Genomic DNA, 17,743 nt, shown 5'->3' with positions numbered 1-17,743 from the left:
ACTTGTTTGTCTGAGCAATTGGCTGAACAAGAAGTAGGACTGAGTGGACTTATAGGCTCTAAAGTTTTACATTGTTTTATTTTTGTATGCTATTATTTTTTTGTACATAATTCTACATTTGTAAGTTCAACTTTCATGATAGAGATTGCATTACTGTACTTGTATGAGGTGAATTGAAAAATACTATTGTTTTGTTTTTTACAGCACAAATAATTGCAATCAAAAATAAATATAAAGTGACCACTGTACACTTTGTATTCTGTGTGGTAATTGAAATCAACATATGTAAAAATTTAGAAAACATCCAAAAATATTTAAATAAATGGTATTCTATTATTGTTTCAGTGCAATTAATCACAATTTTTTTTAATCGTGTGATTAATTGTGATTAATTGTTTTAATCGCTTGACAGCCCTATTATTAACTTTTTCAAATACAACAAATATAGTGAAATACCAGATTCATCATAACACACAAAGTAAATGGACACAACATATCTATCTTCTGGGTCTATGTGAATCATAAGCCTCTAAAAAGGCAGCCCAAATTGTTTTGGATTTTTTGGGCACTCCCTTTCTGTGAAATGCCAGTCATTTATTATTGGCAAGGTCAGCCATATCACTGAGCCAGGAATCAATATTTGGTGGGGATCACCTTTTCCATTTTTGCAGGATTATTTTTTTTAAAGACCAAAGTTGCACATGGGAACTACGCCTCTTTGTTACCAGGTAATCTCCAGGTATCAGGAATATATCCAGAAATTAAACTTAAGGGGGAGAACTCCAAGTTAGCATCCAATGCAAAATTGGTCCCTTGACCCACATCATACCAGGAATTCTTGATACAGGAACACTCGTAAATCATATGAGATAATGTAGCACCAAGGGAGTTAATTTCCAACAGTGGTCAGCATTTATGAGGCCCATTACTGTTAGCCTATGTGGGGACAAGTATATTTGGGGGGGGGGGAAGTCTTTTGATGAATAAGCCATAGCCTCAGGTCTATAGTAGCTTTTTTAACATAAGGTACAATTATATTCCATTGGGTCAGAGATAGCCGTGTATCCAAATCTCTGTTTCAAGCAACTTTAAAATTATCAATCTTTGGCAGAGTTTTTTGGCGTAGCAAATCATAAAAGGATACCAACTGGTTGAGTAAATGCCAGAAACTTCCTCCAAAATAATAATTTTTTTGGAGGTTCTGGAGCTCCCAATACACTCAGTCCAAATATATTAGTAAGTAAATGCTTTAACTGGAGATACGTTCATGCTCGGAGAAGGGCAAGACAAATTGTTGCTGAAGATCTACAGATGGCTTAAATTTGTGCTTGTCAGTTAGCTGTGACATAGTCATCATTCCTCTGTCCACTAAGCCCTCCACATCATGGTTTTGCCACCGAGTTTAAGGATGGGATTGCTCTATAGGACTGCCTCTACCTGGAAGAATCAATGGAATCAGAACTTTCTAGCCAAGTTTAACCAAGCTTATCTCACAGCTGTTATTGTGGGCACTCTGGAGCTATCAAATCTATAATAATTTGATCCTACAGTGCCTGAAAGGGAGACAGATTATTCCAATTCTTGTTCAATCTGAACCCAAGCAGGGTCTGTGTGGTCATATCTAACAGGCACAAAGATACCTATTTAACAGAAAGGAGATGCGATAATGTCCCAATTTTAGGGTCTTTAAACAATAAATTGAAGGCCTCCTAAAATGGACCAAGCCCATCTGCCATCTTCAGGATTGAAGTTACTCCTCAGATTCTGTATACTACTGTATAGCTAAGATGGATAACCTCTCAGTTTCCTGTGATTTCTAATATCTGATGAAGTAAAGCCTTAAAATAAACTGTAGTGTTGTCTTAGCCTGCTCTGAGCGGTTAGATGGCATGATAGTTGAAAACTGGCAGCTAGTCTACATTTGTGCTGTCGTTGCTTGCACTAATGGGAAGTTTTAAGAAAATGGCTAATGTAGACATGTGAGGGCTAGACTCACAAACAAACACAAGAATGGGTGTGAATCTATGGATGAATCCATTTGAAGAAATGGGGTCTTTGATCTTAAGTTCTTCAGGGCAAATATGTGCATTTTATTGTCTACATGCGACATACATTTATGGCAATACATACATAAAATAATGTTGATGATGCTTGTGCTATGTTGACTGCTGCATCAAAAGAAATATGGGATAAAAATAAATGCCAAATAATAAGGGGGATTGTGAGGGGAGATAGATAACAATAGATGGTATCTCTAGAGAAATCACTTTAAGTCTTATGAGGAAGAAGAATACGGGTCACATACTCTGTTAGCATAACTCCATTGAAATCAAGAGAGTTATGCCAACAAAAAATGTGGTTCAATAATTCTAACCTTTAATAATAGTGAATAAAAGCAGCCCTTTTATAATAGAGTTTGAATCAATAGCGATTAATATTTCTTGGGTCTGCTTTTTCACCTAATAAGTAAAGACAAATACTAGTTAGAAAAATGGGACTCAGATTCTAGATGGTAGCAGATGATCTGTTCCATGTATAGTTGCATTGAACTGTCTGCAATTTTCTTCTGCTTTTCCTCCTTTTTGATTTTGTTCCAGGATTCTTACAACAGCTGCTGTTCTGACAGAGAATCTTCATCTGTGTTCTTCAGGATTTTTCCACTTTATCCTATTTTTGATCGCAGAGGTATTCTGCCATCTCATAATATAGATGACAATATGACCAATGATTTAGCAAGATAGTGCATGGATTCTGTTGCACCATTTTGTTCCTGATAAAATCTTTTTATTTTTAAAACAGTAAATTGACTTGGCCCACCCTACCTTATGGAACTTTTCTTTCTCTTCTCCTATCATTGCTCCCTCTAAATGTCTTGCACTGGTCACTTCACACAGTTTTGCTACTGTTTGTGCCAGAACCTTTTTCCCCTAGAGCTCTTGCCATATAAACAGTCTTGTGTTTTCCTGTCTCAACAGGTCTTTGAAAAGAATTAAAGATCATCTGAAAACATACCTTCTTTCCCTTGTTTATACCTTTTGATTTCCTCTTTCCCTTTGCTACTTTTTTTTATTAGCTTGTTTAGCCTTTTATTGGCAACCTATAAGGAATATTAGGGTAAAGGTTGTATGACAGATGCCATATGAAATGTAGTATTGATGAGATTTTATAGAGACAACAGATACAGCACATGGATTTGTTTTCATCTGAGAAGTATGCATGCTAACCTGGTTTTAAAGTACTTTAATGTTTCTTCATTTGCAATGACAGTGCTCTGAGATTTATCATCATAGAGACTGGGTAAATGATGTAACTCCCTTGATGTATCCTGTTGCATAAGCCTTTATTGTTTAGGACTCCTTAGGCTTATTTTAGATACCTTTATATTGAGTTTAATGTTGCTATTGTAATGTGTTCTCAGGAGACTAGCTCTGTTATGATTTCATTTCCTTTTGAATACAGAATATCTAGCATCATGAACATTGCATTGCTTGACATTATAATGTTGTGCCTGTATACATGCATTGAAAACACTATGCAAATGTAACTGACTGAGAACCTGAATATAATGAATGTGAGATAGTCTCTCCCTGAAATTCTATGAATAACTGTAGTGACAATTAGATTACTTAAGAATTCCTTTCAAAGTATGAAAACGTCCTCCAGAGAGGCCACGTTTAAAGTACATGGGGTAGACAGATATAAATTTGTTGCCAAAGGTACATTTGATCAATTCAACTACTTTCTTAGAACTTGAAATTTAACTTTTTTTAACTACAGCATGTCATAGTAAATATTCAGACTTCTTTTGTACAGCCTTGCATTCTAGTGACTTCCTACAGAACAGCACATCTTGAAGTACTTTCAAAGTGGTCTGAACCTGATCTCCAGATTTATATGCCTAAAATTGTACATTTTCATTTTGTACCTCTTTTGCTACCAAAATTTTATTTTTCTCCATTTTGTGCTTATTATTTTGTATGTGCAAAGAATTCTCACGTGGGTGTGCAGGAAATATTTGTATGTGCAAACTGGGCAGCTAGAAACATAATTATTCAGAAATGCATGTGGAAATATCCTTTACACAAAAATGTTGGCATTCCCTCCATGTGTAAGAGGTAGGCATGCAATTTTAGACTCACTTATTTTGAGGCCATTCCACTATTTTGGCCCACTCTCTGCCTCTTCTTGGGTAGATTTGAGCTACTCTGCTTTGAGTATCTGGAAGTTTCATTGTCTTGAGAGAATATACTGGTTCAACAGAGCATATTCACTCTTTTTTTTTCCTCTCTGCAGGTGGAAGAAATTGTTGATATAGGATCATTTGCCCCGGAAGATATTCACATTCCAAAGATCTATGTCCATCGTCTCATAAAGGGAGAGAAATATGAAAAGAGAATTGAAGTAAGTAGTTCAGCTTCTTAGCCACTATGTGTGTTGACCCAGAATAAATTTTATAAATTACAGAATTTTTGCTCGACCATTAAACTGTAGCCATGACAAAATATTATGAGATGGATTCTCTACTGTGTCAAGTTCCAGCTAGTGCAGGAGATGGGGACGGGGGAAGGAATGGTTATGGATCCCCAATTGTCAAGCTTCAGTAACTGGTTCCAATCACTGCATAAGTTAGAGGAGCCCCTGGGCTTGTCTAATTAAGGGCAGCTGGTTATGGTCCCTAAGGAACCTTATACCAGCTTAAAATTTGAGGCATGGCACTCCACCCTACCCCTTCTATATCATGCTTTCTCCTCATCCCAACATGCCTCCTCGACTGGCAGCATGGGCAGTGGTTGGTGTAGAAGCCGGCTCTGCCAGCTTTACTGCAGGTGAGAGTTATCTCCCACTGGGAGGTTTGGCAGCTAGAGCCAGTTCCAGCCCCTTAGTGCTATGCAGGTTGTACAGACTGGGCCCAGGAGAGAAAACGTGGCCCTATATTCATATTTATGTGGCAGAGTGTCCTGGAGGTGTTTTTGGTTTTAACAGAAACTGTTACTTAATTGCATTCCTCTACAGAACTAGAAGACCTTTAATTGTCATTATCTATTTACAAAATTACAAAATTATTTTAATATTAATGAACATGTTGGTAGCATTTTAGCTGACCACAAAGAAAGCAGCTATTTCATTGCTACACTTAAAACCAATCTGGAGGAAATTGTCCCTGCTTTGGTTCTGTGGTGTCCCCTCCCAGGAGCAATGTCTCTGGGTTCAACTTTGTGGCATGACAGCTCTCTGGAAGTACACTTAAAAATGTCATGGGCCAGCAATCTTGCAGTATGTTCTGACACACCTGTAATATTTCTTTGCAGTCAGAAATAACATTTTTTGCTATATTTGTTGGTTATTATGGTGGGAGTGGGAAATATGAAGGGGGAAAAAAGGTTATGCTGACTTCTGCCCATTTTTGTTATTAAACAGTTGTCCTCCCGAGACTGTTCTGCTATAAATCAAATTTCTGTGACCACCATAAAATAACAAAGGCCTGGAAAACCATAAGGCCCTTTTACTTGAGTAAACTCTCCTTGGGGTAAACCTCTTTGTGCACCGAAAGCAGGATGATAAATCACAGCTTGCTTCGCCACCAGTTTATTCTGCTCAAACTTCGTATGTCACTAGGTATCTGGCTGGAGCCAGATGTGCCAAAGCTCTTAGTCTATGGGCACTTTGTATTAGACAGCAGTTAATACCCCGTTCCCTCCTTTTAAGACATGGTCTATTACATCCACTCACAAGCGTTTATCTTTCTCAAAATGTATTGATTTTGCTTTGATTAAAATGCTGTTGTCATTTCAGTTTGGCTTCAGGGGCTTGCCCCTTCTTTCCAGTGTAGCACCTACATACAAATGCTGCTTGGATTTCTTCTCTGATTTGCCCACTACAGTGTGGGTCCTCCTAGGACCAGGAGATTAAGCCAGAACAACAAGGCCTCATGTCATAGCACTTACCCCATTTTTATCACCTTTTAAAAAGTTTTTATATAATATACAATAGAGTTGCAGCAGGGATAAATTTGGTCCATTGAGTTTTATAATCCTAGCAGTGATGCATCTCATCAAATAGAAATATAGCAATAAAATTGCAAAGTTATTAATTTACTGTCTTACACAGAGCCTATAAAATAAAATTTGAGGCATGGCACTCCTCCCTACCCCTTCTATATCATGATCCCTCCTCATCCCAACATGCCACCTTGACCAGGGCCGGCTCCAGGCACCAGCTTCTCAAGCAGGTGCTTGGGGCGGCCGGTCGGGAGAGGGGCGGCAGGTCCAGGTATTCGGCGGCAATTCGGCGGACGGTCCCTCACTCCGGCTCGGAGTGAAGGACCTCCTGCCGAATTGCCGCCGCAGATTGTGATCGCGGCCGCGGCTTTTTTTTTTTTTTTTTTTTTTTTTTTTTTTGGTTTTGGCTGCTTGGGGCGGCCAAAACCCTGGAGCCTGCCCTGCCTTGACTGGCAGCGTGGACAGTAGTTCATGTAGGAGCCAGCTCTGCCAGCCTTACTTACTACATTTTGACCATAAATTGGATTAGGCATATTACTCCAGTGGAGTGTCTGGAAAGGATTCCCATATAAACCAGATTTAGAGTGCTGGGAAAAGGAAGGTATGTTATTGTTCTAATCATGTTACAGAAATGACAGTCATACTCCCATAACTTTTGTGGTGGTGGTGATGGGGTGCAGAGCGGGAGGAAGGAGAGGAATAAATAGAAGCTAGCTTGTCATACATTTACTGTCTTTAGATGTTTGCTCCTGCCTAATTGGATTCCGACCTGATCTCTCTAGCCGGAATGCCCTTGGTGTACCATGCATTCCTTTTTCCATGGAAGAATCCTCCAACACAAGGCAGGAGCCAGTCTGTGAACACTTTCATTTCCTGCAGGAAGTTAAATAATGAGTTTGGGATTCAAAGATAGCAATAAATGCTCCACCATTGTAGGGGAAGCAGCCATGGATTTTAAAAAAAAAAAAAAAAAAAAAAGCTTCTTTAAAATGAAATTAAATGACATTCAAAATAAATGTTTTAATTTAAACATGGATTTTATTTAACAACTCTGTTCCCACTAAAGGCCTCTGGTCCATCAGGGAAAATCCCTTCTGCCCACATAAACCTACTGTCCTGAAATATGGAAAAAGATAAAGGACAAAATTGCAGAAAATATATTTTTGACAGACACTTTCTCAGAAGAATAGTGCTGTTCTTGACAGCAAACCATCCCTTGTGGAAAAGGCTTATAGAATTTAAAACCATGATAACTTTTATAGAATAGTAAAGCCAAGGTATCGAATTCCATTGCAGGGATAATATTGTCTAATAAGTTCTGTAGGCTACTGAAAAAATGTGTATAGAAAGGATTTCATTTGTTGTTAAATTCTATTGGTTTTTTTGTTTGTTTGTTTTGGGTTTTTTTGCAGTACTTCCTGCAGACCCCAATTGGTTTCATCTCTATAATATCCTAAAAGACTTTTGCATAAAGTCTCACTGAACCCATGAGCCTGACTTTTATGTCTTGCAGAACAGGAATCTTAACACCACCGTTTGTTTTTGACAATGTCTTACTCTGTAGCGATTATCCATCCGAAAGCCTGAAGACTCAAAAGCCAAACAAAAGAAGGAAGGAGATAATGTGAGAGAGAGGATCATCAGACGAGCAGCTTTAGAGTTTGAAGACGGCATGTATGGTATCCTCCAACTATGTTGTAGGCTAAAGAAATGGGATTTGCTGTGATAAAATAGCAGTCGCAGCTGTTACTCCTGGCACAAGTTTGTTACTATCTTCACTGTTCACTACAGCACCTGTGGTTCTGTCATTATATTAACATCCTATTGAAATAGATGGAATGTTAAGGCATACAGTAGGAGATGTTCTACCTGGGTATGACTGGAATGTTCATTGGGAGTCAAGTGATTAATTGATATTTCTTGAAAATTGTAAGCACCATCTGTATTAAATGAAGCTTGCTTGGACAGTTATATTAATGGGTTAGCATCTAAAAGAAAGCAACTAAGCAGTTCAAATGACACAATAATTCAGCATAACCTTTGAGGCATATATATGAAAAGCTGAACCATTTGTGTGTTTAAAAAAAAAAGGAGGGGGGTTCTGATCATAGCACAAATATAATTTTGTTAATTTACTCATTTACAGTAATTATATTCTAGTTGTACCTTGACCAATTTACTTCAGCTAATCTGGGCATAGGAATTCCACTGTTGGCCAGCAACTTCATCAGTCCAGACATTTCAGTTCACCTGCAGAGTGAAAATGGAGTCCTGGGCTTGGTAAGTATAGAGTCAGTGAAGGCTTATGTGATGCACTTAAATTGATTTTTTGGTTTTTTTCACAAGCTGTTTATACTTTGAGCTCAAAGAGCTGTCATGTTGCAAGGTGCTGAGCATTCTTGCTTAAGCCCAGGTAGGTATTTAAAGCACATACTTACTTGAGAGATATGTCAGTAGTCCCATTGGAGTTATGGGACTGATTACAAGCTTAAAGCTAAGCATGTACTTTGGTAAAGGGCTTTGCTGGATTGGTGCAAGAATGCTCAGCACCTTGCAGGATCAAGCTCTCTAAGAGGTTTTTAGTTGTGACATCATACATAATTTTAAACTAACATAATATGTATGCATATTTTACTATAGTGATGTTTTGTTAAATTGAACCTGGATGCCTGTGACTTTAAGAAATTCTGTAGCTTCAAGGAAAACTACATACATTTAATGATTATAATAGCCTTCAGCAATGTCGTTACCATACAGTCTCTGTTCATGGACTAGTGTACGTTTCAGTGCACATACTAAATAAAAATGGTGTACCACACAGAAAAATCCAAATGTATGGGTGTATTTATTTTGAATCACAAACATTAGAATTAATAAAGGAAAATATTGTATTGTTCTGGATCGTCAATAAATATTGAAACTGTGTTTTGTCATCAGGGTCCTTATCCACTTGAAAATGAGGTAGATGCAGACCTGATTAATGCAGGTAAAATCATTAACATACCTAACTTCTGGAAATTGTTCATAACTGATTTAACGTACTTCATTTGATTCAATACTAAATCCAGAACACTGGTGCAATGTTATTGTAAATATTGTAAATATTTATGTTGTTTTGCCTTTTTTAGTACTGACATATTTTCAGTGACTATGAGTTTCGATCATTAGTGACCATTAATATACTAGCTAGTCAGCATATGTATCATCACTGCTTTCTAGTAGGGACAGTTAAAGGAGGCTCTTTTTTAACTCAAGCAGTGAAGGCTTGTGTTTTTACTTTTTTGAAGCAAACGATTTAGACCTATTCCCCAATTCAGCATGTAGACTTGCACTGTGATGTCTATACGCACATGCATTTGTTCCCACTGTTTTTCCTGGGATGTCTGGAAGTGCTAGAAATTGGCCCCATTGACTCATATCCCAGGCATGTTTGGCAAAATTGCTGGACTTCAGTCACTGTGTGTTTAATATCTTCGCTTCTCACTACTGAGGGATTATATCTTTGGAGGAACAACTTAAGCCACTTTTCAGAGATCTCACTTGAATATTCGGAGTAGACACTTCCAGTGTTCCCTCTAATTTTTTCCATCCATATGTGGAATGAATTTTGCTATGTGCACTATATCGAGGTAATGTGCAGATGTGCACCACCAGTAGAAACACAAAAGCTAGATATAATATATATTTTTAAAAAGTTACCATAGGGATAATTACTCCAGCCAGAACAAGTTAGGCATTTTAGAACTCACTACTCAAAGAATTAAATTTAAGCACAAGAGAGAAATAAAAGTTATGAAATGCATAGACCAGTCAAAAAACTAAAACAACACACTTGGAAAGAAGTATCAAGTAACAACAATAACAATACAAGTATGTGTTGGGAGGTGAGTGTGATAAGAACGGCCATACTGGATCAGACCAAAGGTCCATCTAGCCCACTATCCTGTCTTCTCACAGTGGCCAATGCCAAGTGCCCGAGAGGGAATGAACAGAATAGGTAATCACCAAGTGATCCATCCCCCATCGCCCATTCCAAGCTTCTGGCAAACAGAGGCCAGGGACACCATCCCTGTCCATCCTGGCTAGTAGCCATTGATGGACTTATCCTCCATGAACTTATCTAGTTCTTTTTTGAATTCTGTTATAGTCTTGGTCTTCACAACATCATCTGACAAGGAGTTCCACAGGTTCACTGTTCATTGTGTGAAAAAAATACTTCCTTTTGTTTGTTTTAAACCTGGTGCCTATTAATTTCATTTGGTGACCCCTAGTTCTTGTGTTATGAGAAGGAGTAAACAACACTTCCTTATTTATTTTCTCCACACCAGTCATGGTTTTATAGAGGTCTATCATATCCCCCCTTAGTCGTCTCTTTTCCAAGCTGAAAATTCCCAGTCTTCTCATATGGCAGTATTCAATTTTGTTGCTCTTTTCTGAACTTTTTCCAATTCCAATATATTTTTTTTGAGATAGGGCGACCACATCTGCATGCAGTATTCAAAAAGTGGGCATAGCATGGACTTATATAGAGGCAATATGATATTGTCTGTCTTATTATCTATCCCTTTCTTAATGATTCCCAACATTTTGTTCACTTTTTTGATTGCTGTTGCACATTGAGTGGATGTTTTCAGAGACCAATTCACAATGACTCCAAGATCTCTTTCTTGAGTGGTAACAGCCAATTTAGATCCCATCATTTTATATATATATTTGGGATTATGTTTTCCAATGTATATTACTTTGCATTTATTAACATTGAATTTCATCTGCCATTTTGTTGCCCAGTCACCCAGTTTTGAGAGATTCTTTTGTAGCTCTTCGCAGTCTGCCTGGGACTTAACTATCTTGAGCAATTTTGTATCATTTGCAAATTTTGCCACCTCACTGTTTACCCCCTTTTCCCAGATCATTTATGAATATGTTGAATAGGACTGAGCCCAGTACAGACCCCTGGGGGGCACCACTATTTACCTCTCTCCATTCTGAAAATTGACCATTTATTCTTAACCTTTGTTTCCTATCTTTTAACCAGTTACAAATCCATGAGAGGACCTTCCCTCTTATCCCATGGCAGCTTACTTTGCTTAAGAGCCTATGGTGAGGGACTGTGTCAAAGGGTTTCTGAAAATCTAAGTACACCTCTACCCCGATATAACGCAACCCGATATAACAGGAATTCGGATATAATGCGGTAAAGCAGCGCTCCGGGGGGGGGCAGGGCTGCGTGCTCCGGTGAATCAAAGCAAGTTCGTTATAACACGGTTTCACCTATAATGCGGTAAGATTTTTTGGTTCCCGAGGACAGCATTATATCGGGGTAGGGGTGTACACTATATCCACTGGATCCCCCTTGTTCACATGCTTGTGGTCCCCCTCAAAGAATTCTAGTAGATTAGTGAGGCATGATTTCCCTTTACAAAAACCATATTGACTCTTCCCCAACAAATTATGTTTATCTATGTGTCTGACAATTCTGTTCTTTACTATAGTTTCAACCAGTTTGCCTGGTACTGAAGTCAGGCTTACTGGCCTGTAATCACTGGGATCACCTCTGGAGCTCTTTTTAAAAATTGGTGTCACATGAGCTATCCTCTAGTCCAGGGGTGTGCAAACGTTTTGGCCCGAGGGCCACATTGGGGTTGCAAAACTGTAATGAGGGCCGGGTAGGGAAGGCTGTGCCTCCCCAAACAGCCTGGCCCCCGCCCCCATCTGACCCCTCCCACTTCCTGCCCCCCTCAGAACCTCCCAACCCATCCAACCCTCCCTGCTCCTTGTCCCCTAACCACCCCCTCCCGGGACCCCCAGCCCCTAACCGCCCCCGGGACCTCACCCCCTATCCAACCCCCCTGCTCCCAGTTCCCTGACTGCTCTGACCCCTATCCACACCCCTGTCCCCTGACACTCTTCCCCCCCCCACTCCCCGGACTCCCATGCTTATCCAACCGTCCCCTGACCGCCCCCCAGAACCTCCACCCCATCCAACCACCCCCTGCTCCCTGTCCCCTGACTGCCCCCCAGGATCTCCCCCAGCCGCCTTACCATGCCGCTCGGAGCAGTATGTCTGGCAGCCGCATGTCTGGCACTTGATAGCTTACTGGGTGGCCGCCCCGCCACGCAGCTTAGAGGGAATTTAGGATACCTCCCCCTGTAATTCACCTATTTCAGCTTCAGACAACCTCTCCTCATCTTTTGGCAGGAAAAAGTGGTCACACAGCTTTGAAATGGGAAAACAAGCTTGTTAGAGTTTGTTTGTTTGTGGGTTTTTTTAGTTTAGTTTCACAATACAAAGTTATGCAAGTATTTGCAGTTAATTCCATTCAGTTTAAACACAGGCCTTGCTTGTGCACTGGGATTAGCTAGTGCAGAAACCTACACCCAGACAGACTCCCATTAGTGTTAACAGGACTCTGCATGGCCACAGGCCCACACTAGTGGATCCTAGTGCAGGATCAGGTATATACTTCTGGTATTTTAGAAAGCGCTTTTCATAATAATATAGATCTCCTCTTTAGCAGATCATGTTAGCTAGTACAGCTAAACTGAATAGCCAAATGAGATAAAGCACTGATATATAACCAAATTTATAATTTAATTTAGCTGTACACTCCAGCAACTGCTCACTGACTTGTAAAAATATTTGCCGCCTAGCTTAACTAATTGATTCTGTTATCACAGTAAAAAGAACAGGAGTACTTGTGGCACCTTAGAGACTATCAAATTTATTTATCACAGTGTTGTTTTTCCCACTTTGAACAATGCCATCTCTGCAATATTACTCATGTATTATTTCAGCACCTAACAAAGTTTCACCAACAGCTGGCTGTGGAAATATTTTATTTGTTTCCAAGGCACAAATAGGAGTTAAGTGCCTACCTTTGAAAATCTCCGTGTGTGTGTGCGCATTAACACAAGTTAAGACTTGAGATTAATGTAATTTTTTTTTAAATTAAACAGGGTAAAAATTGTCCTTTAAAAATAATGTATCCTAAATTGGCAGTCATCATCTGGTATTTGAAATATTCTTTCAAAAACATGTGGTAGAACTTGCAAAGAATTTGCAAGATGAAAAATGGGATTGGATATTTATATGGGTATCATAGTTATCATAATTAATTATAACAAATTTTACAAGGGATATTAAACCTCATGCTTCAGGTTTTAAATCAATCTCTAACTATTAAAGATACCTCCTAGGTAAGACAGGAAAAACAGTACTGCTTGTGCCTCACCAGAAGTGGTGCTGGGAGGCAGGAAGGCGGTCCAGTGCTAGGTCTAGGGTTAGGTCCTTCAGTTCTTCCAAGTGATTTGTCAGGTGGATGCTGGATAAGGTTTTGTGTGCGCCATTCACAGGACCAGGAACAGCTCAGGGAGCAGCTGCTTAGCACAAGGAGGCTGCTCACAAACATTCATTTTCTTATACATGCACCTTGGAGACAAGAGTGAACCAATGCTGTCACACATTGAAAGGACATTTCCACTAGAGTAAATTCCCAGTCTGGCCTCCTCTTTTTGTAACATTTTCTGTCTTCTCCAGGCACTTTCTTTCTGCTAAAAATTGCCCCCACACTTTTCCCACAATGAATGAAATGAATGAATGAAAAGCTAAGTCCAGTGGGGGTTTTCATGACCTTAACATGAGATTCCACTGCCTATACCTTTGAATGGGGTCATTATCTGATCACCTTTAAAATACTTCCTGCCACTCACACTACCCAGTGACACATTCTGATTGATTTGGTATCGGTATGACTCAGGTGCCAGTCTAAGGCCATGTCTACACTACACTTACAGTGGCACAGCTGTACGGATACAGCTGTTCCACTGTAAGATCGCCCGTGTAACCACTCTATGATGAGAGCTCTCCCATCAACATAATAAAACCACCTAAACGAGCAGTGGTAGTTATGTCAGTGGGAGAAGCTCTCCCTAATTCATGGCCTAATTCAGCCCTGACCAACTCCCTCAAGCCATTCTTACAGAGTAACCTTCCCCTCCCATAATTCCAAAAGGCTTACGCCAGTAAAGATTGACAGTGTCTGATGGAGTTTGACATGATGAAGATCCCTTCCTATTGGATTTTCCTAAACACCAGTTCTGTAAATATAACAGCCCATTTCTTTTACAGGTAAAGAGACAGTCACCGTTCTTCCAGGTTCCTCCTATTTCTCTAGTGATGAATCATTTGCAATGATTAGAGGGTATGTAACAGAACTCCTAATCTGTTAAAATGCTGAACAGAATAGGATGAGTCACTAACTAAACTCATTAGTAATGCTCTGAAATGTGATTATCATTTAACAACCTGTAAAACTATTGTGGATGTTCAGTGACAACTTACAGAAGGATTAGGTCAGGCTAGTGGAAACTGAAATATTCAACTGACTGTGACTGATGCCATAAGGATGTTTGCATCTAACACCACTTGACTGTATATAAACACATTTGTAGCTGTGTTTTAAACAGCTACTTTTTAGTCACTTTCCGAGGAATCTAATCTGTACTTGCACACTGTATATTCTCTTTACTCAGCTTATGTCTGCAATCCTGATTCCGCCTCCCTGATGGAAATTCACCCTCTGCACCTGTTTTTTGTTTGTTTTTTCGGAGAGGAGGTTGGATACAAACAAACACTAAACCATAATGGCTCTGAAAAGATAATCAGTGCACGTAAATATGTGAAGGAGTGCATTTAAAAATGTGAGTTCAGAGCTGATTTACTGTGAATGCAATTAACCAAAGCCAAACAGAAATAATCATGTTTTTGAGGCTCCGAAGGCAGAGGGAAATCCAGATCAGTGCTATGTGTAGGGGGAAAAAGTACATGTGTAAGTGACAAACTGCTCAGTTCCTCTGTTGTTTACTACCATTTTTAGGAGCTTTATATTGATATATTAAGACAGTGAACAAATAACTTGGTTGGATTTGTGAGCTATTATTTCAACACAGTATGCTAATTGCACACTATCTTTTACCAGAGGTCATGTCGATTTGACAATGCTTGGAGCAATGCAGGTGTCTAAGTATGGTGATCTGGCCAACTGGATGATACCTGTAAGTAAACACTTGTACCATGAGTGCACTTACTTTAGAATAATACAAATGTATTTTTCCTAGCTTCTTTCATAACAACTGTGTTTTGAAACTGCAGTTTCTAAACTGATAGCAGAGAGGGAGAGAGTTTGCGACAAAGGAGAATAGATTTTAAATGAACAGTCGCAGGTGCCTAACTTTATTTAGTTATTTTTAATAAGTGTTCAAAAACTGAAGATTTAAGGAGCTTTGGAGACATTTGATAGTGGAACCATTGCACCAGACATACAATTTTTGTTCAGCATCTTGAGTTCATGGAGACTTTCAATGTAAAGATGTGTACTGTTTCTTTAAATCTGTGGCAAGAAGACACACAAGAATTTAGTTAAAAACTGGGCTGTGAGTTAGAGAAAAGGAGAGAACGCTTACAGCTTTAAGGTCGATACTGTTTTCCTTCAATATCGCCAGCTCCAAGCATTCAAAAATCCTGAGTCAGGCCTCCAAAATTGAGTTTGTATTGAAAAGAATGAGATTTTTAAAATAATAATTTGTGGTCTTTTTATTTGCCTCCTAGTTTTTGAGCTGTTAGGGTTCCCATTTTAAAACTTCTCTGAGTTTCCTGCAGTTTAGAGATTTATTGCATACATTTTCAGTAGCTCTCAACACAACATCAATACCAGTAGGGAGCAAAGAATGTCTAACTAAAGAGAGATGATATAGGGTTTGAAGTTGGTAGGAAAGAAGACAACCCTACAACCAACAGTCAAAGCAAATTCCTCTTGTAGAGAAACTGGAGATTCTAAGATGTTCCTGGCTGAAAAAATAAGAAAGTTGGACATGTTTTGGGAAGGGGCTATGAGGGGCATAAGGAGGTTTACAGCAGTATATATTAAGGTCACTGCTTCTGGCTGCATATAAGTGAAACCAAAATATTAAATTCTAGTGATTGTGCTGTGATTGTTTTAAACTCATTTTTCTTTTTCTAACAGTCATTCACTTGTCATGTGAGGGACTGATGTTGCTAGTTAGATGGTTTCAGAACTCATTGGTAAAACCCCCTGAGCAAAGATGGGCACAACTACCAATTTTGCCTTCATTTACTGTTGCTTATTCACACACTTTTTTTCTTGAATTTGATGCCATTGTCAATAAAAGCTATGGATTTTCACAGCTAAAATGATGAAATTCTAATCCATGAGGCGGAAGCATGAGTTTTACCCATTTCCAATGGTACCATATGGATAAAAAGAATAGCTTTCAGAGCAATCTGATGAAATTTTTGCAGGCAGAAAACCCTTTGATTATTGTGAAAAATTGGAATTAAGAATTAATATCCCCTCTCTGTGATGTTTCACTGGTGGTTAGGCATCTTTTATACCTTAACCTAGTTTAGGGAACTCGAAGGATGGTCAGGTATGCTGTTGGGTCAATACCTCTCATGTTTGGACCTTAATATTTACATTAGGTCAACTGTGCATTTCTTAAGATGCCAATTAGTACTAGATCTTTATGTAACTTGCCATTGAACTTAATTTGGAACATATTGTATTTTTATGTGTCTTGAGTTACAAAAATCCAAAATAAATAATAAACTCAGCCTCTTTTGGAAAGGAGAAGAATACTGTGAAAAAAGGGAAAGAATCAAATTATATTTTTAGTCCCTGATATGGTTTATGATCTGCACCAAAATGAGATTAATATGAGGTCACCAAATATGTTTCTAAAAAGAGTCAAGGAGTTAATGGACTGAAGCCCAATGTAGTTAAAATTAGAGTATGGGTGATTTATTTATTACAGTTATGTTTTAGAGAGTTCAGATTTCCTTTTAAAATAAATTTAGTATCTAAATCTTAAGCCAGTTAGATGGGCAAATGACTATCAGTCTGATACACAGTCCTTATGAGACTTGCATTTAGAGTAAGATCTCTTTCCCTTTATGTCATCTTATGAACCACTTTTATTTTCTCTTGATATTAAATTAATACAGTTCTGTCAGAAGACCTCATCTTCTTTGTTTTGTAGAGGATGTGACTATTCATTACAGAATGCAGAATGAACTAATTATTTACCTACTGGTTTGCAAAAATAATTTTGAATGATTGCATTCTGGATCACAAAATGTGTTTAAATGACACACGTAAACATTTTTCATTCTAAATTTCTGGGGTTTAAACCTAACTTATATTTCTTATTGAAATAATTTTCCTCAATGGAGATTATTGAAAAAATATTTTTTGTTACACACACTAGGGATTTTTCTTGTCTTGGGGGAGATATGCTCAACTGAATTTTTGAAGGTTTTTTTTTTTTAAGTGTAATTTTTAAGAAAAAACAGTCCTCGAATGGGAGATTGCATGGGTCATATATATTTGAATGGGAAATGCACTAAAAGTGTAGCATATAGAAATTATAGCAACATATGTACAGTGTTTCCACTTCAAACTACAGTTTCAGTTGGCGTTCAAACGAAGTCCGCAATCCTACATTAGATTCCAGTGTCATTCTGTGACATTGTGCAGAGTCATATTAGAACTCCATGAGTACAGAAGTCTGCACTTGCAAATCCTGATGAAGGATCAGGGTCAAATTTCAAGTATTTTTACTAGTGTATGCCATCTCAGTGGTGATGGTGGTGGTATTATTATTTTTATTATTGTGCTAAAAGTCTATATCAACATCTAGTCTGTCAGCAGAAGTCTGTACAAACATTT

General features: G+C 38.5%; 1 protein-coding gene across 1 annotated transcript in view; it reads left to right on the top strand.

The window, feature by feature from the left end:
- Positions 1-17,743, top strand: part of OXCT1 (3-oxoacid CoA-transferase 1) — a 129,194-nt gene that overhangs the window by 69,452 nt on the left and 41,999 nt on the right. The window contains exons 8-13 of the mRNA XM_005282163.5: positions 4,294-4,401; positions 7,564-7,678; positions 8,185-8,279; positions 8,937-8,985; positions 14,128-14,200; positions 14,978-15,053. Of these exons, the coding sequence (XP_005282220.1) occupies positions 4,294-4,401; positions 7,564-7,678; positions 8,185-8,279; positions 8,937-8,985; positions 14,128-14,200; positions 14,978-15,053 (516 nt within the window). The remainder of the gene's footprint in view (positions 1-4,293; positions 4,402-7,563; positions 7,679-8,184; positions 8,280-8,936; positions 8,986-14,127; positions 14,201-14,977; positions 15,054-17,743) is intronic.

This window comes from Chrysemys picta, chromosome 6, assembly GCF_011386835.1.
Source record: "Chrysemys picta bellii isolate R12L10 chromosome 6, ASM1138683v2, whole genome shotgun sequence".
NCBI classification, from domain to species: domain Eukaryota; kingdom Metazoa; phylum Chordata; order Testudines; family Emydidae; genus Chrysemys; species Chrysemys picta.
Note: the sequence above shows the minus strand (reverse complement) of the source record. Positions and strands in the feature narration are given on the sequence as shown.